The sequence below is a fragment of the Heloderma suspectum genome, chromosome 2 (assembly GCF_057233095.1).
Source record: "Heloderma suspectum isolate Gila_16-S chromosome 2, 16-S_ref, whole genome shotgun sequence".
Lineage (NCBI taxonomy): Eukaryota > Metazoa > Chordata > Lepidosauria > Squamata > Helodermatidae > Heloderma > Heloderma suspectum.
This window is the reverse complement of record NC_139459.1, coordinates 80,035,659-80,056,832: the sequence shown is the minus strand read 5'-3', so window position 1 is coordinate 80,056,832 and position 21,174 is coordinate 80,035,659. Positions and strand designations below refer to the sequence as shown.

The following is a 21,174-nucleotide window of genomic DNA, read 5'->3' as shown; positions in this document are numbered from 1 at the left end:
AAACTATGAAATTTGCTACAAGATGTAGTGATGGCCACCAACCTGGATGGGCTTAAAATGGGATAAGGCAAGATAGTTTGGTTGATAAACTATCAATAGGTACTTTGTCACGATGGCTATTTGTTACCTCCAGTGTCAGAGGCAGTAGGTCAGTTCACACAAAACAGCCCACTGTTTCACTGATCAACCATGCCAACAACCCACCCTCACTGGGTTTGGATGACACAATAAGCCATGGCACCCGCCTGCCGCAGCTTGAACATTCAAAATGGCCACTGGCACGTGCCACCATCTCCTGTGGCTTAAATAAATAAGCCACAGTGGGCTGTGGTGATCGTGTGAACTGGCCCTATGTCTCTGCTGGGGCACACGAGCTGGAGGCTGGTATTGCACTCCTGTTCTACTTGTGGGCTTGCGATGGGTATTTGGCTGGCCACTGCGGGAACAGAATGTTGGATTAAATAGGCCTCTGGTCTGATCCAGCTTAGCTTTTATGTCCTTAACACGGTATTTCTTAGTATATCGCTTTTGCTTTAGAGGCAGAAGCGCCCAAGGAAGGAAAGAACAAGACTTGCAGCTGCATCAGGCCAAGTGATTAGAAGCCTGGGCTTGTATGGAAAGCACCAAGCGGCAGCTCCCAAAGCCTCGTTTTCACCTTAGGCTGTAAGAGCTCTTGCAGTCTGCGTCTGCTTCATGGTCGCCGCCCCCCCCCCCCCCCGGACACACACAAATGGCGACCACGGGAAGGACTTTTGAGGCAAAAAAAGTGTAGTTTGCTGGGGCGTAAGTGAGCCGAGCCCCGCCCCGCCCCGCCCCTCCCCTCCCCTCCAGAAAGTATCCCTCCTTGACGGAAATTCCCGGGTCTGCTCCAGCTGTGGACGTGGGCCCTGCTTTGGTCAGCAGCAGAGCCGACAACCGAGGAAGGCGCGCACGGAACGGGGCTTAGTCCGGCCCCGAAGCGGCACGCAACCCCCCCCCCCCGGAGCGCTGCTCCGCCTCCTGCCACAGCGTCAGCCGGGAGGGGCCGCCGGGCCGGGAGAGCCGCGCAGGCGCTCGGCGCGTTCTCCCGCAAAGCCGCCGGAGGAGAGGATGAGCCGCGTCGCGGGCTGCTCGCGCGGGCCGCTAGCGGTCCTGTGCCTCCTCTTGTTCCTCCGGGGGCGCCTCCCCGGGGCCGAGGGTTTCCGGAAGAGAGGACCCACCGTGACCCACAAGGTGACTATAATCGCCTCGCCGCTAGGAGCGAGGCTGCAAGGCGCTGGAGGAGCCCCGCTCCGCTGTGGAGAGTTTGAAAAGACCCCCCCCCCCCACTGTTGAGGGTAAAAGTTTCTGCTCGGTGGAGGATCCGCGCACGACCCTCCTCCCAGGCCCTTTCTGCCCAAAGTTGCTGGTAGGGCGCACGGGTGGGGTTGCCGTCGTCTTTTTCCCTGGCTGCGCTCCCGTGGCTTCAGCATTTGCACGGCAGACTAAAATTCAACCCAGGAAGCTGTGGGGATGTTGGAGACCTCTTCGTTGCTCTTGCAGAGGGGCTCTGACAGAAGAATGTTGGCCGCCTTGTGCGCGTGTGGAAACGGGTGTGTCTGCAATGGGAGCAGCTTTATAAAAGGGACAAAAACAACAAAGAATCTTGTGGCACTTTAAAGACTTGAGTTTGCAATCCTAGGCATGTGTAGACAGAAAAAAAGCCCTAAAACTCCCAGCACACCCCAGCCTGCGTGGCTAGATTGGGCATGCTGGGAGTTGTAGGGCTTTCTTCTGTCAGAACATGTATAGGATTGCAGCCTAACACATTTATTCTGGCATAAATTTTCATGGACTTCATAAGTACCTATAGTCCATGAAAGCTTATGCCAGAATAAATTCGTTAGTAGCTGTTTTGGCTACAATAAACTACCCTCTGGAAATTTATAAATGGAGTTGTCCTCCCTTTTTTAGGGAGGGATCTTGATTAACAGCCATATGGGGGAAGGGCACAATCCATGTTGGGTACATACGTTATTGACATGTGTGATAGCATCAGTATATCATATAGAAGCCACAGGCTGGATGTGAACCTACATTGTATTCAGGAGGACCTGTGGAATAAGGTGCAAAGGCTCTTAACCAATTGTGGGGGTGGGGGATTGTTAGATGCATGGATTGCACCTCAGCACATTGCATAATATTTTAACAAAAACAGAACTGTTGGAATAGAGGGGAAGAGTAAAGGTAAATGTAAAACTGGAACATTTGGAACTGGAAGCTGTTTTGTACTGAGTCAGACTGGTCCATCTAGTCTGATCCAGTATTGTAAACACTGATTGGCAGTGGCTCTCCAGGCTTCCAGGCAGGCATTTTTCCAGCCTTAGCTGGAGATGCTGGGGATTGAACCAGGGACCTTCTACATGCAAAGCAACTGCTCTACCACTGAGCCATGGCACCTTCCTGTTAAAACGTCCCCTGACAGTTTTAAGCAGCAGCTCTGACTACTTTTTGGTGCACATGTATGACTTAATAGGAACCTATACCAAGACTCTACCAAGATACTGTAGGTGACAGCAGACACTCTTCAATAAGGACTTCTTCAGAAACTTAAAAGAGAGCCAGCAGGAGAGGAAAAGAGAGTGACAAGCTTTTGCTCCCCACATTTCCAGAACTTGACTCAAGGGGGAAGATGCTTATACCTTGTAATCTGGTACTGATTTGCTTCCAAGAATGTTTTCACATGTAGGTTTAAAAACAGGAAGTATGGTAAAATCTTGTGCAGGTGTACACACATCCAGATAAATGAAGGCTCTCCAGTTTAAAGTGATAAAGTTGAGGGTTAGGAGCTGGTTATCTTCTGCCTTTGCCAAATCTTGCCCTGGGGAATTATTATTCCTTTGAGTTCTCTCTCCTCTTTTAACCTGCTAATATCAGTGGTGAAGAGGGGAATACTTGAAGCTTACTGGACACAAGAGAAGCAACTCCTGGTTTGTTCGGACTTCTTGATTCTCTTTATAAACCACCCTAGAAGTATAATTGAAGGATGGTATAAAAATACTTGTAAGAAAGAAATAGATGAATGCCAGCTCCTAATAAAGCTCTCTCCCTGCACAGTAGGGATATACAGGGGCAGATAGACTGCTTTTTTTCCTGGAAGCAACTAAGAAAGTGCTTTCTTGCCCCTTCCCCCAATCTATAATTGTGTTAGGGTTCTGTGTAGTAAGGCAAAAGAGCCCTAGAGCCAAAATGCACTATCCACACTGCTGGTAGGCCAGTGCCATGTTGTTTTTCAAGGCCACACTCAAGCAACTAATCCACACCTTTTTAGACACTTCAGATTAGCTGTGACCTTTAACTGATAAAAGGTGTTGAGAAAAAGTACCTAGTATTTTAGAAAATATGCACACATGGGTATGTATTGCTTACACTAATTTTGTTCCTTGCATTTTACGTCAGTCAACCCAGAATGTTGGCTAATATAAAATGACTTCCCCAACCTGGCATCCTCCAAATAATTTGGGCTTCAGCTACCATCAGCTTAGCTAGCATGGCCAGTGGTCAGGCATGCTGGGAGTTATAGTCCAAAGCATCTGGAGGTTGCTACGTTGGAGAAATCTGCTTAACATCCTCCCTCTCTGATACTAGATCCTTGGTTTGTACAACTCTTAAAGTGGAAGAGAGAGACAGATCTACTGCCCCCTTATATCTTCTTGTTTCTTCCTTTCCTTGTACTGTCATGTAACACAAAGTGTGACATGATATAATAGTGTTGTGCACTTCCCCATACCTGCCAGTGATGTGAGGAAAGGTAGTGAACAGAGCAATGGTGTCATGTTTTATTTATTCTTTGGGATTTACAACTCACTTTTCTATAAATAGTCAAGGTGGCTTACAATAAAAAAGCTAAACTATAATGAAAAGAAGTTGTCAATAAAACCAACATACTTGTTTGACTGCTTTCCCCTATATACATCCAGTGTACCCTTGAGAACTTTAGAGAACCCTTATGGGTCACGGTGAGACTACAGAATATCACCATATAATAACATGAAAGTGGGCCTTCTTAGTGGTGGCACCCATACCTTAAAACACTCCGTGTGGTTTGAGAAGCAGAAAATATGACAAGTTTAAAACCCCTTTGAAAACCAATTTGTTTACACAGGCTTTCTCTGCTTTGTAATGGACTATGACACTTCTCTGTCTTACTGTTTATCGTTTCTATTGTATCATGATGTATTATTTTATATGGTTTTGTATTGTATTATGTATGTATTGTAGTGTAAACCACTTAGAGATTTTATTATATTAAGTGGTATATTATATGAGGTTACCAGAAAAAGAGGATAACTTATTTATTGGAATATCTAGTCCTGCCCTTATTTTTGCACCAAAGTATTATTTATTCATCTAAATTTCTAAATGTTGTGTGAATGTGTGTTGATTCTGTAGATGTGCATATCCTTTTCAAATCTATGGATGTTTATATTAGGCAACTGGGATATCTTTTGGATTTCATATAGAAATCCTGTATACAGCTGTTCCTCAGCTAGTTCAGTTAGAGTGAAAGAGAGCAAAAGCCAGGTGCGTTCTAGCATTTGACAATCTACAGACCTTAGGAGGGATTTTAATTCCCTTATAGAAGTAGTTGTTATAATAACGGCGAGTTTCAACAGGCATCGGATCAGTACCAATTGATGAGTAACCCAGATTTTTCCTTTCAAATGGCCATTTAAGAGAAAAAGCATGAAAAGATTAATGGATATATTTATGCTTCCTTCTAATATAACTTAAAGTTTATGTCTGTTTTGTAGCATGTGCAATCAATTTGGCAGTATTTAACCATCTGTGCTTGTGAGCTCAAGGGCCCTACCTCTGACCCCCTGTTCTGAAAGGGTTTTTTTTTTTGTCCTGAAAGCTGGATCATCTCACTGCTTTGCCACCTCTCTTTCGTGTTCTGTTCTCCTGACATCTTCTATTCTTGAAGAAGTGCTTTGGAGAGCAGGTACTATGAGATCAGCCTGGTATAAATCGTGGCCTTACATGCAGTAAAAAATTGACATTCTGGTATCAATTAACACAGAACATTCATCTCAATTTAATATTCCTCTGTGTTTTGTTTTCAAGGCAGTAGGCAGTCAGTGAAGCTTGAAATCAGATGTGTGCATCATTTTATAGTATTTTTTTAAAATCTCAAATGTGTAGGTAAAAGGAAAGAATTTGACAGCAAGGTGGAATATTTCATAGTGATCAGAGGACACTCACACTGTTGGAATGTTGCTTTGTTACATAATAAACTGGTGTCTCATTAAAATTTATTTAATGGTGGCATAGATAAAACAGCTGGGTCAGAGAAACATGGAAGAGAAGGAGAAACGAGGTTGGCTGAACTCAGAGAAATGAATAGGGTAAAATAATAAGATGTATATGAACAGAAAGAAGCATATGTCCATTTAATTGTTATATGGTTGGAGAAAGGGCTTCTTTTGTGTCTTAAGGCCAAACTAAATGTGAAGCTAATCTCACTTGCTGTTGTCTCTTTTGTGTTTTAATTGCTAGTAGCAGGTGTGGGTCCTCCGATCTTTCCTAGGGCCATAGTGTGTGTAGGTGGGTCCCAACAAAAAATAAACATCTGTGCAAAATCCAGATATGTAAGGGCCTACAGCAGTCTATCAGTGCAACTTAAATATTCTGATTTCAATTTTTAATAATAATAAAAAATCTCATGGATATTGGGAGCTTAAACTTGTTCCTCCTCTAAAACTTGATTCATGTGGTCCTTGTGTCTAGGGAACAGTCATATCCATTTGATATCCTAAAACTATTATCATCATCATGCCCTCTAACACTGAATTTATGAGGTTGAGTGGTGACAGGGCTGGAGCCAAAACAAGGCTGCCGAGAAACAAGAGGAAGATATCTGCATGCTTGACAGAACCTTGAGGTTTGCAGAAGTGCAAAACATCTTTTTAAAAAAGTAACTCCAACAACAAAAAATAGCCAATTGAGTCATGTCCATTAGCCACAAAACGTTGAATGCTGAAAACTAGGGAGGGAAGGGGGTGGAATGGTCCGCTTGAGCTCCTTACAGCTTATAGTATCCTGGAGGATGGTGGAATGGCTGGGAACCTGAGCAGGATCATACCTGCTAGGAGGAGAGGGAACAATGCAACACCGTGTCACATGTACAGGTATATTCTTGATTAAACATGGTTTCATTGTGTATTACATCCTTTGAAGTAAGGCGGAGGTAGCCATGATTGGAAGAAGGAAGGTGATTTTTGCCAATGCCTCCTTGTAAACCCGCTCCAGAGGATTGGGAGAATAGTGTGGCAGGTGACACAGGCTGCAGGGGAAAAAGGGAATTGGCAAAAATGGCCCCCCTCCTCTTCAGATCACGGGAGCCTTGACTGGATCAAAGGCCCTTGTGTTCAACGGAAGGCTCCTTCCATGAATGGAAGGGCACCTGTGGATTCCAACTGATTCATTTTTTAATTTGCTTTACCTTAATTATGTTTTATAATATTTGCAATGATTCACTTTTATTTCTGAAAATTTCCAGGTATTCTTTGATATACAGATTGGTGGCAAAGATGTTGGAAGAATTGTAATTGGCTTGTTTGGAAAAGTAGTACCAAAGACTGTAGAAAACTTCATTAAACTCGCAACTGGAGAAGTAAGGGCTTTTTTAAAAAAAAGTTATGTGCGCACATATTAATGAAAAGACAAGTGTCTGCAGTTCTCTCTATAAAAGTATTTCAAAGTATCATCTGTTCATATTCATCTGATGCAGCTTTCTGCAGTTCTGGTTGCCAGCTTCACCATGGCCAGCCGTGATCCATCGCCCTCTGGTGAAGGTGATAGAAGGAGTCCTAGCCTTCCTCTTCAGTTTGAAGTTGGGGCAGGGATCATCCTCGGTTGTCCTGTGCTCAGAAATACAGCTCCACTATGTGAAATTCCCTGCCCTTAGGACAGGCTGCTTTGGTAAAGGATGGTGGAGGCACTTAGAATCATTGAATAGTAGGGTTGGAAGGGTCCTACAAGACCATCGAGTCCAACCCCCTGCTCAGTGCAGGAATCTCAAGTCAGAGCATCCCCGACAGATGGCTGTCCAGCCTCATCTTGAATGCCTCCAGTGTGGGAGAGCCCACCGCCTCCCTAGGTAATTGGTTCCATTGTCATATTGCTCTAACGGTCAGGAAGTTTTTCCTGATGTTCAGCCAGAATCAGGTTTCCTGTAACTTGAGCCCATTACTCCATGTCCTGCATTCTGGGATGATTGAGAAGAGATCCTGGCCTTCCTCTCTGTGACAACCTTTCAAGTACTTGAAGAGTGCTATCATATCTCCCCACAGTCTTCTCAAGGCTAAACATGCCCAGTTCTTTTGGTCTCCCTTCATAGGGCTTTGTTTCCAGTCCCCTGATTATCTCTGTTGCTTCTCTGAAACCACTCCAGCTTGTCTGCATCCTTCTTAAAGTGCGGTGCCCAGAACTGGACACAGTACTCCAGATGAGGCCTAACCCGTGCTGAGTAGAGGGGAACTAGTACTTCCCGGGATTTGGAAGCTATGTTTCTATGAATGCAGCCCAAAATAGCATTTCCCTTTTTTGCAGCCACATCACATTGTTGGCTCTTGGATCACCTGTCTGTGCAGCACCTCAGCCTTCTGCAGATGAAGGCAGAAGTTGCCTGTTTTGGCACTCATAATGCTTTGCAGCCAGCACCAGAACAAGCTCAGGCCTTGCCTTGCCGTTCCAGAGAGGTTGGGTCTGATCGTTTGGGCACTGGGATGAGGAAGCAGTCAGTGCCTCAGTAGGCTGGTGTCAAAAACAATCCGCTTTCCACCTGAGTTTTAGAGATGGAAAAGCAGACAGTTATCTTCCCCACAGTTGTATTGAGCTCAAAATCTAGAACAGCTGTGGGGATAATCTCCAGCCCACCCCTTCAGCTCCAAATGAGGGGAGGATGTGATTGTCCCTGACCTCATGCAGAGATGCATGTGAGGCCAGGGGTAAGAGCAGTGGTGGAGTCTTGGAGTTTACACATTTTGGCCTGGTGAACAAGATTAACCAAAATTTGTGGAATGCTGCTGTGGTGGCTTTTTGTGTGGCACATACTGTCAGGGTGGACACTGAGCCCATAGAATCCCAGAGTAGTTCTGATTCTGAGGAAGAGCAGTCGCTCCTGGGAGAGGAGCGTGCTCCTCTTTCCCAGGGCCAACAGCTGACGGAGATTCCTCCCACCAACATTCCTAGCTTAGATAGCAGTCCAGGGAGTAACAGAGCGCGGATAGCAGACTTGGTGGATGCACGATGCAGACGCAGAGAGCGGCGCCAGATGGAGGGCGCGGAAAGGAGGCGTAGTGCCCGGTTGGCGCGCAAGCAACGGCTGCGCCCAGAGGATCCAAGGGAAAAGGGGAGGGACTCTCCCTAGTCCTTAAGTTCAGGGGTCTGCCAGTAATTCCCTTTCAAACAGGGACCAACTGTTCCAACTTAGGGCATAGGTACTGTGCTGCTCAGATCTAGTTGCAAATGGTATAGTTGTTAAGTTGTAAAAGAAGAATAAAGCTTTGAAAGGAATCCCTTTGTGTCTGGACTTGGCTACTGGATTAGACTGAGAGAGGCCTCCAAGGAGCCCTTGACACATACCTTAGGTGAGAGAACCTTCCCATCTGTCTCTTTTGTTCAGTATGCAATGCCTGTTAATTTTGTTCTTGGGTCTGGCTATTACAAATGAACAGTTGAATGGCAGATACTTCAAAATACACATTCTGTGGAGGCTGCTCTTAAAACAAACAAACAGCAACAATCCCTCAAATAAAATATTCCATATAATGTCAAGCAGTAGTAAAATAAAAAAGGAAAAAGCCTGTAAACTCTTAATTCTGGGGGCCTCTTTTGGGAAAGAGTGCATAGCTGCGTTATCACTTCTGCGAGAATGCTGCTGCTTTCCCATAAGCATTTTATTTCACTGAAGTTATCCTTTGGTCCTTCTGACTGGTGCATGTCAAAGGCGTAGCATCCAGTTCACATAGTTACTAATGTAGAGCAGGGCCAGAAACAAGGAGGAAGTACAGCCAGTCGAGGCAGAAAATAGAGGCAGCACTGGTGGTCCTGACTCCCCTCATGAAGGAAGGGTGGATCAAGATAAAGCCAGGGTGGGCTGAAGTGTGGAACTGGGTAACAAGCAGGCCAATAAGAGGATGCTCTGTAGATGGTTCTTTTTTATTTAGATATATTTAATCCCACATTTCCTCCAAGGAGTTCAGGATGGGAGGCATGAGTTATCTTCCCTACTTCCCATTTTATCTTAATTTTGTGAGATAGATGTGTTGGACTACAATTCCCAACATCCCCAGCCAGCAAGTCACGCCATACTGCCTGGAGATGATGGGAGTTGGAGACTAGCACATCCGGAGAGCGCCAGGTTGGGGAAGGCAGGATTAGGCTAGCAATTTGCCCACGCTTACCCAGTGAGCTTCAATAGTGAACAGGGATTTGAACCAAGGTTTCCCTAGTGCAGCCCTCCAGAGGTGACCTCATTTGTGCTGCTGCTCTTAGTAAAATTGTTGGACCTGTGGGGTGATTGGCTACACACCAGGGCCTCCACACCTGCAGTTTAGATTAAGTAGCCACTCTTGCCCTCTTCACGTGAAGGGGAAAAGCATGTAGGGAGTGGTTGCACCTCTGGTCTTGCCCCCAGTAACACTGGGGGCAGTGGACATGCGCTCACTGTCCATGTGTTAGTGTGAATATTTGAGGTGGGGAAGCCTTCACATGTAGATCTCTATGTGCAGAGGAACAGCATGATGTAATGGTTAGAGTGTTGACTGGGACTCAAAAGATCTGGGTACTAGTTCCCACTCAGCCATGAAGCTCACGTTGGACCTGTCATTGACTCTCAACCTAACTTATCTTACAGAGTTGTTGTGAGGATAGAATGGAGAGGGGGATGACTATTTAAGCCACCCTGGGTTCCTTGCTAGAGGAGAAAAGGTGGGATATAAATGTAATAATAAATAAAAGGCTTCCCTGGATCCTGTGCAGGGGAGCTGCACATCATTGGGACAAAGTAGCAGCCCCACAACCTGTTTTCACACACTTTGCCCCTTCAACAGGAACCTGTGAGGGAGGCTTGCATAGCTCTTGTTTACAAGAATAGGGCCTTAGGTAATCAGCTATAATGTAGAAGATGATCGGTGGCTCATGGACTAGGTTGTGTAGTATGGCCTTAAGTTATCAGCTGGCCCACTACAGATCCTACTTTATCAACCACCCATTGTGTTCTAGGTCAGCTTTCCCAACCTGGTGTCTTCCAGATGTTTTGGACCACAACTCCCAGCATTCCTGACCATTGGCTATTCTGGGTGGGAGTTGAAGTCCAAACTATCTGGAAACCACCAGTTTGGGGAAAGCTGTTCTAGACTGTAGCTATCAAAAGGTATTGGTGACCACATACAGTTCATTCAAATGGCAAAATTAAAACAAACATATTAAGAAGTTTAGAAGATCATTTTGCATAGTCTGTGAATTTGGCAGCATAGACTATAATCTAAATGCTGTGCTTCTTGTAATTCATTGTTACAGCAATATGATAAAGCCAGGACTCAGTACTGTCAAAAGAAATTTTGTTTTTCAAGCTTCTTTTGTCTTGCCACACTACAAGAATATATAAACTTTATATGCAGTTGTATAATTCTTAACCATATATACACTTAATTTGTAAATTACGGCCATTGGGATTAAGTAACCATGCATAGGAACAGACTTTGTTCTGTGAAGCATTTAATCTAATCAACTGTCTTTTTACTATGGTGCATGTAATATCTTACTAATCTGCAATTGTATCATTCTAAACTTTTTCTCTTAGAAAGGTTTTGGCTATAAAGGAAGCAAATTTCATCGTGTAATCAAAGATTTCATGATTCAAGGAGGTGACTTCACAGCTGGAGATGGCACTGGAGGTAACCCTAGTTTCTTCATGAATTTTATCCATAACAAACATACATAAGTGCAGGCAACCTGATAAGCCTTTGGCTAAATTGCAATTAGGCTATTTATATACTGGGCTGTATGGGCAGTATCCAATGGTACTGCTACACAGAGTAGACCCACTGAAATGAATGGACCTAGTTTATGTAGGACTACCATTGGATACTGCCCTATATAACTAATTGATCAAGAAATAACCTTCTCTCAGTTAGCATATGTAAATAGATCCTTTTATTAGGACAAATAACATAGGCAGATACCTCTTTAAACGTATCAGGCTTATAAATGGAAGTTAAACATTTGAGATTTCTGTAGTTCCTTATCAGAAGAAAGAGAAGAACCACCACTCTGCTTACACACAACATGGTGTTTTTTAAAAGACCCTTGAAATTGCAATCCTGTGCATGTGTGCCAGGAAGTAAATCCCATGAAAGTGTATAGGATAGCAGCCTAAATTTTTAATAGTAAATTTTAATAGTAAATTTTTAAATTTACACTTAAGTCATAGGGAAAAACACAAGTGTTCTGGGTTTACATGCAAGAGATTTAGCAGTGGTAATGCGTTAAAAAACCTCAAGGCAAATCCAGAGAAGCAATTTTCCCTTTCCTCCACCAAACCGCGTTCAGCTTATTCTATGCATGTTTACTTTGAATTAGGTCCTGTTACATCCCATTGCGTTCAATCCTGTCTATGCGTATGAGAGAATGAGCCCATTGACTGTACGCCTGCCTACTTCTTGCTACTTACTGCAGATCCACAATCATCATAATCAAGAAGTTGAATCTGGATTTAAAAATGCTAAGTGAGGCAGCGAAGTACCCATATGATAAGAAAATCTATAGGCATCTTTAAAGTCTAATTCATTGCAGTAAGCAAGAATGTATTTCATTTGTCCTGATCTAGCAGAGGTGAATCTACTGCAGAAGCAGTTTTCTGCATGCACATCCCTTGCTCACATATGGAAATGAACACCTAGTTGGGTGCTGCTCTCATGGTTTCCAGTACAGCATTCTTGAATCTAGTACTTGAGGGAGCATGTATAGTTGCCCTGTTTAGGAAGCATGGTGATGCATGAATATATTCCCCTTCTTTCCCATCCCATCTATTGGTCAGCTATATATGTATGTCCTACTGAGTACAGAGTACTAATAAACCTGAGTGGTATTAAATCAATACAGGAAAAGTGTACTTTTTTACCTAATTGGTTTTTTTGGAACTGTCTACAAAGATATCACTAAAAAGGTGTTGACTTATTTCTCCCATTGCCGTAATGCACATGCTGCAACCTCAATGAACCCTCATAATTTGCTAGTGGCGGGAGATGGGGTTCTGAAACAGTGGAGGGAGGTAGTAAAAGTTTTGTTAGTGCCTAGTTTACAGTGCATCCTGGGATTCCTCCCATTGCCACAAGTGTAAAACAGGGGTGTTGAACCTTTTTAGCCCAGGGGAAGGAACTGAAGTACACAGAAGCTCACAGGGGCCACATTCCAGTGGTGGGTAGAACCAAAGGCAAACATACCAAAAATTCCAGCATATTTTAGCTTAAAGTTCCTGTTGTCAGTAAATAAACCTTAGGAGAGGCATTTCAACCTTGTAGAATGTTAAAAAAAAAACCCATGCAAAAGCCAGTCAACCTCTGAACGATCAGCAGTTAGGAGAAAGGGGTGAGGCCAGGGGAAAGGGGTGGGGCTATCTGGGGAACCCCGGAGGGCCATATTTGGCCCGTAGGCCTGAAGTTCAACACCCCTGGCCTAAAACCTGGTAGCTGATGTCTACCTAGAAGACTACCTAGAAAGTTTTCTTTAGCTCCCTGATGGAGGAGGCTGTTTAAGGGGCTCTGCAGGTCCAGGTGTTGCTTGCAGTTTAAAACTTTATAAACAAATTTGTCGTTAAATCGTTCCTTTTTTGCTAGCTTTAAACCTAATGTCTTATTTCCCAGGAATGAGCATCTATGGAGATAGGTTTCCTGATGAAAACTTTAAACTGAAGCACTATGGTATTGGATGGGTCAGCATGGCTAATTCTGGTCCACATACTAATGGTTCCCAATTCTTCATTGCTGTGACAAGGCCTGGCTGGTTAGATGGAAAGCATGTAGTATTTGGAAAAGTCATTGATGGAATGGTGGGTTAAAAAATTATTGGTTTTGTTCATTGGTTGGAAACTGCTTTGACTATAGGTTACTGTCATTTTAAAAGCATAACAATTGTCTACTTCAGGTCTGGTGTATAGTATATGTATAAACATTTGTTATCTTAACACATCCTTAATTAAGATGCATGCATAGCGATTGCAAAGGGGAAGAAAGACACATTAATCCATGGAGCAGGCAGCTAGCCACTGCTATCCATACTCTGGTAACCTCCAGAATCAGCTACTGCAATGTGATGTTCACAAGGCTGCTTTTGAAGACTGCTCAAACTGCAACTGGTGCAAAATACAGCTGACAGGTTATTGCCTGGAGCTAGTTGCTGGGGACATCTCACTGGTACTCGGACAACATTCCTGGTTCATTGCCGAGCACAATTTAAAGTGCTGGTGCTTGCTTTCAAAGCCCTACATGTCATGGGACCAGGGTACCTTAAGGAAAGCTTGCTGTTCTAGCAGCCTGCCTGTGCACTGAAGTCATCTTCATGCATGATGACTAGAGAAAGGGCCTTCTTGATGGTGGCACCTTGACTCCTTTCCCAGGGATATGTGCCTGGAGCACACATTGCTTTATTTTCAGCATCAAAGAAGTTTGTATTCTTTAATGATTTTAAAATTTTGATTGTCTTTAGCTGCTGCTATGGTTTACTTCTGGATCAGTATTTTGTATTTTATTGTGTGTGTTTTTAATGCAACGTGACCTGAAAGCATGGTTGAAAGGTGGTGTATACATTCTTAAATAGCTTCTAGAGGCTTGCTTGCTTTCAGGAGATTTCTACAGGCTATCCATCCAAAGATGGAAAATATGATGCTAAGTTCAGTTTAATATTGGACATTGTGTTGTTACCCTCTTCCACAAATGCGAACCCCTTGAATTATTGCTATCCTAGTGAACTCCCCAACTTGCTTGCCTTAGGCAGATTCTGGTATTTGTCACCACACCTGCACAACCAAGCAGGAATCCATTTCCTGGACCAAAGGCCAATAAACACAATGCTTTCCTCTACACATGTCCACTCCAGGTTTCCCTCCTTCCTTGTGGCAACTCTGTGTGCATCTGGTTTTAAATCATCCTCTGAGCACAGAAGTCTGTGGCTGAACTAAATTGCTGTAAAGTAGGGGTGAGCAACTTCAGGAGATCTGGGGGCCATTTTTGCCCCTCAGACTCCCCCCCCCCATGTTGCAGTCTGTCAGTCGACCTGAATTTTTTTTTTTAAAAGGGGAAAATTGGTATTCTGGCACTACAGACTACCAGAAAGGCAAATTTAGCTTGTTTGCTATGTACGCCTTTCCCCCCTTAAAAATAAATACATTTTATTTATTGTGGGGATGTGGGGGGACAATGGGGGCCGCATATGGCCCATGGTCTGTGTGTCGCCCACCCCTGCTGCAAACCTTCAGTTTTCTTTTGGAGATATATGTTGGGGTGACATAAAGACAGATGCAGCTGGTTCTCAGCCAAAAATGCACCTGCTGCAGAAGGCAAGTCCAGGGGAAGAGTGGAGCTTGGCTCTGTCAAGGTGAGGAGCAACAGAAAAGGGCACACATGCAGCTGACTCTCACTCTGTCGGAGGACAGGGAGGGGCACGGCAAGACTAGTGACAATAGCAGAAGTTGGTTTGGCAGCCAAGTTTGGGGGCTTAATAAGGGAAACTCCTTCCCCCAAAATTTACTCTAGGTTTTTCTGGCAGCATCATTTCGTTGCTGAAATGCAGTCTCCTTCCAGAGACAGGAGTGGCCATTCTTACTAGCCAAGACTAAGTATTCTTGTGTTCCTGAGATATTTATTATAGGGGATTTCTTAAACAAGTGTCAGTGACATGTGTGTTTAGTGCAGACTTTGTGTTGCACAATTTGGGGCACTTCAGATGTTCCAATTGTAGGGACTGGAGTGCTGCTTCAGTGCAGCTCGTTTCCTCCATCTCCACATAGGGTTGGGAAAGACGCTTGTCTAAAACACTGGAGAGCTGCTGCCAATTAGTGTAGACAAACCTTCCACAACCTGGTACCGTTCAGATATTTTGGACTATGTTCCTGCCGTTTGGCCATGCTGGCTGGGGCTGATAAGGAGTTGAAGTTCAAAACAACTGGAGGGCTAAGGAAGGCTGGTGTGGTGTTCCTGCCTTCTCCTAGTGAGAATTCCCCTTCTCTAAGGCCTTTCTCACCCCCAGCAGGAACCACCTTCTCTCATACACACTGGGTTTCGCTGCCACCGGACCTTTAAGGCTTAGGTCCAAGCCTTTACTAAGTCCTCTATCTGCAAGGACACACAGACTTTACTTATAACCTTGTACTCTCCCCTTTATACCTTCCCCTTATGTAGCCCAGAGCAGAAGGCATAGGATTTGGTTAAACACTTTATTAACTACAGCAAATGAGTTGTTGAATAATAAACAGGTAACACTTAACGGCATTATCAATATATGTTCTCTCATAAGCCGTTCTCTAGATCGCACTCTTGAACAATCACTTCACAAATCCCCACAGACCTTTCTCTCTCTGAGTTCTAAACTCCTAACCCTGTCTCTATCAAATCATATCCCTGTCTCTATCCTATCTGACTCTCATAGCAAAGCACACAGTTTATATATCACACATATTTCACCCCTCCTTTCACTCAGCCAGTCATCACATATATGCAAATCCACCATTATTCTTGCCACTTCTCTCTCTCACAACAGAAATACTCACCATAAAATGCAGAAATGTAACAGGAATACATAACTATAACCATTGATGTATCATATACAGATGTGTAACGTCACAGCTGGCATAGACACTACTGAGCTAGATGGACTAATGGCCTGACTTGGTATAAGACACCTTCATTCATACAATGCGCATGATACTGGATCCAGCATTACCACAGAGCTGATGGTTTGACTTTCGGTAACCAGTCCAAATAGACAGCTTTAAATCAAGGAATGTTCCAGTAAAGGAACAATGTGTCTTTCTCCCCAAGTCTTCCTGTACCAAATTTTTGCTGGAATTTCCATTCAGAAGCACATAAACAGATGCCTGGTTGTGTCCTTAATTTTTTTTTGTGGTGTGGTGGTGTGCTGTGGAGAAAAGGAGAACATACCGGAGAGCTAAAAGGGATCCCCCCTGCCGACTGGTCAGTATATGTCTTTTCTGTTGTGTGTTTGAGATCAGATATCTAGTTTTTCCTTTTCATAAAAACTCTCTGTCTTTTTAGTCCATAGTACATGGTATAGAACTTCAGCCAACAGATGACCATGACCGGCCTCTTCAAGATTGTGTGATTGTTAACAGTGGAAAAATAGATGTGAAAGAACCATTTGTGGTTGAAGTAGATGACTGGGCAAGTTGACAGCAACGTGAACAAAGGAACTGCAATGGTTTTACAATACTTTTGAAAGGGAATGTAAGCTCACAGTAGCACTGAAACACCTGGATATTAAATCCTGAAACACTAAAGACTATGCTGCTGTCCTTCTCTTAGGAGATATAGTTTATGAAAAAAATGTATTGATTTAAGTAGTTGAAAAATAGGGATTTTTCCTGTTCTTTTTATGAGTTATACACTACTTTTACCAAAAGCATTAACAGCCCTCTCTCACTTTTTGGTCACGTACCAAAGTGTTTCACCTTACTGATAAATCCGATTATAAAACTCCAGTCAGCACACTTATAAAATGTCTCCTACTGGAAACACTGAAATATGCTAGAGTAGTTCACTTTGAATTGGAAATGGACTCCTGTTCAACAAGCTCTTCTAAAGCCACACATAGTGTTGCTTTCTTTATTTTAGGAATATGCAGGTAGAAAAGGAAGAAAAGCTATCTGTACTTTAGGCACATGACACAGCATTAGCAACTTTCCCAACATATTCTGAATCTTCTTTCTAATCAAATAGTATATGGGTACCCTTTATTAAAGGGTGCTCCTCCTGCCAACCAAATACACTTTCCAGCACAAATTATGAACATGCTCATTTCCTATGGCATATAAGAATTTCAACTGCAAGCTGTTAACATATTACTATTACAACTATATTATGTTATCATTAAAAATACTTATTTACCCATTAATATGAACTGATATTTTATATAGCTATTAAACATGTTATATAGACATTAAGCTGAAAGAAAGTATTTCTAAAAATTATTGCCCTGTTTTGCCATGTATCAGTAACAAATATTCCCAGTCAACTAGCTTTTAAAGATGTAAAAGTGTACTCATTCTCTGGGTCCAGTACAGCTATAGTTATATATACAAGGTCTTAAGAATAAATGCTGGGATGTGCAAGCTGATCCATTATCTAGTAGTGAAATAGTAGCTAGTAAGTGACCATTTGTTATGCATCTTTAATGAAAATATCTATTCCAAAATAGTGAAATATTCTGGAAGTATCAGTCAGGGAGTTATCTAGATCAGGGGTGGGAAACCTCTTTCAGCCTGAGGACTGAATTGAATTTTAGAGATGCTCTCCAGGACCGTATTCCAGTGGCAGGCAGGGCTGAAGGCAAAGGGAGTGGGGCCAAAAATACAAAAAACAAAAACCAGTTACTGAACCTTAGGAGAGGTATTTCAACCTTTTAGAATGAAGAAGAAAACTGCACAAAAGCCAGCAAACAAATGGTGGTTGGGGGAGAAGAAACATGGCCATCTAGGGAATGCTGGAGGGCCAGATTGGGACCCCCAGGAGGGCCAGATTTTGCCCCTGGGCCTGAGGTTCCACACCCTTGATCTAGATGAACAACTGGCACGTGTTTTTATTTAAACCCATTCACTCAACCATAACTCATTTCAATAATAAATACCATGAAAAAGGATGGAGTGAATTCACTTACCCTTTGCCAATATAGCCCCAGGAAGGTGGGCAAAAAAAGGAACACAGAACCATATTACTCTGACATGGGGACTTGCCTTAGGCTGAGCGCCGAAGAATTGATGCTTTCGAACTGTGGTGCTGGAGAAGACTCTTACGAGTCCCCTGGACTGCAAGGAGGTCAAATCAGTCCATCCTAAAGGAAATCAACCCTGAGTGCTCATTGGAAGGACAGATAATGAAGCTGAAGCTCCAATATTTTGGCCACCTAATGCGAAGAGAAAACTCCCTGGAAAAGACCCTGATGCTGGGAAAGACTGAAGGCAAAAGGAGAAGGGGACGGCAGAGGATGAGATGGCTAGATAGCATCACGGATGCAATGAATATGAACTTGAGCACGCTCCGGGAGAGAGCGCAGGACAGGAAGGCCTGGCGTGCTATGGTCCATGGGGTCACGAAGAGTCGGACACGACTGAACAACAACAACAACAACATTGACTGTAGCCATGAAATTAAAAGACGCTTGCTCCTTGGGAGGAAAGCTATGGCAAACCTAGACAGCATAGTAAGAAGCAGAGACATCACCTTGCCGACAAAGGTTTGTATAATCAAAGCTATCGTTTTCCCAGTAGTAATGTATGGCTATGAGAGCTGGACTATAAGGAAGGCTGAGCGCCGAAGAATTGATGCTTTCGAACTGTGGTGCTGGAGAAGACTCTTGCGCGTCCCCTGGACTGCAAAGAGGTCAAATCAGTCCATCCTAAAGGAAATCAACCCTGAGTGCTCACTGGAAGGACAGATACTGAAGCTGAAGCTGAAATATTTTGGCCACCTAATGCGAAGAGAAAACTCCCTGGAAAAGACCCTGATGCTGGGAAAGATTGAAGGCAAAAGGAGAAGGGGATGGCGGAGGATGAGATGGCTGGATAGCATCACCGATGCAACGAATATGAACTTGAGCGCACTCCGGGAGAGAGCGGAGAACAGGAAGGCCTGGCGTGCTATGGTCCATGGGGTCACGAAGAGTCGGACACGACTTAACGACTGAACAACAACAACAACACATTGCATCCTCCTAATGGCCTGATTTTGGTTTGCAACTTTAATATGAAAAAAGAATAGCCACATCAAAATCTCATCTGATGCCCCATATGATCCAAGCAATTATGAGTGTATATGTAAAGGTTAAGATAAATAGAATGGGCAACAGAGTTCAACTGGGAAGGGTGCTATTTGACCAGAAATTAGTACAAGTAAAACACTAACAAATGCTATGTAATGTTAATGTTTTTATTTTGGATTCCAACATCTTGCAAAACATATGCATATGTTCATTTAGCCAGTTGACCTATGAACACTGATTAGCTGGTTATTGTTACTAATCATGTTCCTCTTTGTTTCTGTTACAGAGTGGTATAGGTTAATTAACATGGGAAGGTTATACTAAACAAGCATAGTGTTGTCTGGAAGCACAAGGATTGTGGCCAGGGTCCTGAAGTAAATTATAGCTACATTTGAGCCCAATTTCAAGCATATAAACATTTCTCTCCCTTCCTAAGGTAATGTGAATATGATATGACATCACATCAGAAATATTGATACAATAAGCTTATATTGCATTTCCAGTTTTGGCAGTGATTTTCTTAACATTTGCATTTTTCAGTCTCACATGTGCTAGAACATCCTGCGTCTCCACTGCCAGCAGTGGATAACACTGAAATGAAAGGCTTAGTGTAGTAATTTATTACAAAAAATCAAGTACATGATGTTAGTGTAATTCAACATATGAATGTCAGCTATTTTAAGGTTTAAATATTTAGAGTTTGGTAAATAGATTCAATAGCATTTTCTCAATTCATAATTTTTAAGCAGCAATGTTAGTGATACACTGAATTAATTTAAAAAGGGAAAAGGTTCCATCTTTAAACTTGTCACATTCCATTGTTTTGAGTTTTACTAAAAGCTTAGATCAAGGAAGAGGGATTTACTTTAGTTACTATCCATCCAAACCCATTTTCTACCTGGGCTGTAGGTGAGGATAAAACAATCCACGGAGAACACCTTCAATAACTACGTTTGGAAAGTCATCTGGAAAAAAAGGGGAGAAGAAAAACTGCTTTCTTACATATGTCAATACAATATAAATGTTTTTGTAGAACTTAACAAGGCAAGGCCCAGTGTAATTTAGGATACTGCATCACCACCATGTTTATCTATGCTTAGGGTTGTGCTATTAGTAATGCTGTTTCAGCACTAAACCCACTTTAGTGTAGCATTGGGCATTGCTTGAATGCACTGCCAGATTTGTAGCTTATTGATTTAAAGGGATGTTCTAATACTTAATGCTGCTAGGCTCCAGCTCTTTATCTGAATCTTTTCTCACAAGGAAGATGGATTACACTGGCAATTCAATTTCTAACAAAATCTCAATACACTTGAAGGAATTCCAAGATTTCTACTGGGAATACTTCACAGCAGTTTTTCCATTGTAGTTTACAGCACTGTTTAGCCCAAGTTGACTGGAAGAGGCTTTTGCCATCACACAAGCATCCCTGAGCAGCAAGCCTACAGAGCATCTGGCAACATAATGGGATAGGTTTCTTACAAAAAGTTCTATCTAAAGGGACAATATTCCTAAAACCAAGGGAGGCTAATCACCACAGTAAATACACTAATGAAAAATAATAGGAAAAAGGAGACTCCCAAAGAAGAAGAAAAAGTGTGTGTGTATGTGTGTGTCTCCTGTCTTGTGTTAATTCTACACATCCGTTAAAAGTAAACTAAATATGTTAGGACAAAAAAAAGTAATGTATTTAACAAATATTGATCCAATATTACTATTCAGTGGATCAAAGAGCCTGCATATTCAACAGAAGTCATGATTTAAACAAAGATGCTGTTCAGCAGTTTTGAAAATCAGTCCTTGAATTTAACAAACCCTGATGTGACATGAACAACACCATCCTACTGACAAATGACTATCCTTGGGGAAACTGAGCTGTGATATTGCCAACTTGGAGTAAATTGGAGTAAGATGTAACAGTGGGCTGCTCCTCATATTCTTCTGGCCACACTGCAGCTGATCAGAACTTCCACCACCTCCTTTTCCACTCTGTTTGAGCCTGGCATCTCTTAAGAGTTGTTAAAGTTGAGAACAATGCAAAAGAAAAAGATGAGGTACATGAAGCTGCTTGGAAGTGGAATCCAGCATGTCTGCCATTACTAACACCCATCACTTTGTTCAGAGGCTGGAGAAAATGAAGTTTTTGGTTTGATGGGATGC

At 42.9% G+C, this 21,174-nt stretch overlaps 2 protein-coding genes across 5 annotated transcripts in view; one reads left to right on the top strand and one right to left on the bottom strand.

The window, feature by feature from the left end:
* The window catches only part of SNX24 (sorting nexin 24), a 155,807-nt gene that overhangs the window by 31,085 nt on the left and 103,548 nt on the right, over positions 1-21,174 (bottom strand). Inside the window, exon 7 of one of the 2 annotated variants that reach the window (XM_084833954.1) lies at positions 19,913-19,979. In XM_084833954.1, the coding sequence (XP_084690080.1) occupies positions 19,913-19,979 (67 nt within the window). Of the gene's footprint in view, positions 1-19,161; positions 19,980-21,174 lie in introns of those variants that run through there. The other variant, XM_084833955.1, reaches the window with a different exon arrangement.
* PPIC (peptidylprolyl isomerase C) lies at positions 1,046-19,163 on the top strand. 3 transcript variants are annotated; one of them, XM_084833950.1, is made up of 5 exons: positions 1,046-1,212; positions 6,521-6,634; positions 10,829-10,922; positions 12,891-13,075; positions 16,296-19,163. In XM_084833950.1, the coding sequence occupies exons 1-5, from the start codon at positions 1,090-1,092 to the stop codon at positions 16,428-16,430; spliced, it is 651 nt and encodes a 216-aa protein (XP_084690076.1). In that variant the 5' UTR covers positions 1,046-1,089; the 3' UTR covers positions 16,431-19,163. The 3 variants fall into 3 exon arrangements, with proteins under 3 accessions (XP_084690076.1, XP_084690077.1, XP_084690078.1); XM_084833951.1 differs by lacking the exon at positions 16,296-19,163 and adding an exon at positions 15,851-16,214; XM_084833952.1 differs by lacking the exon at positions 6,521-6,634.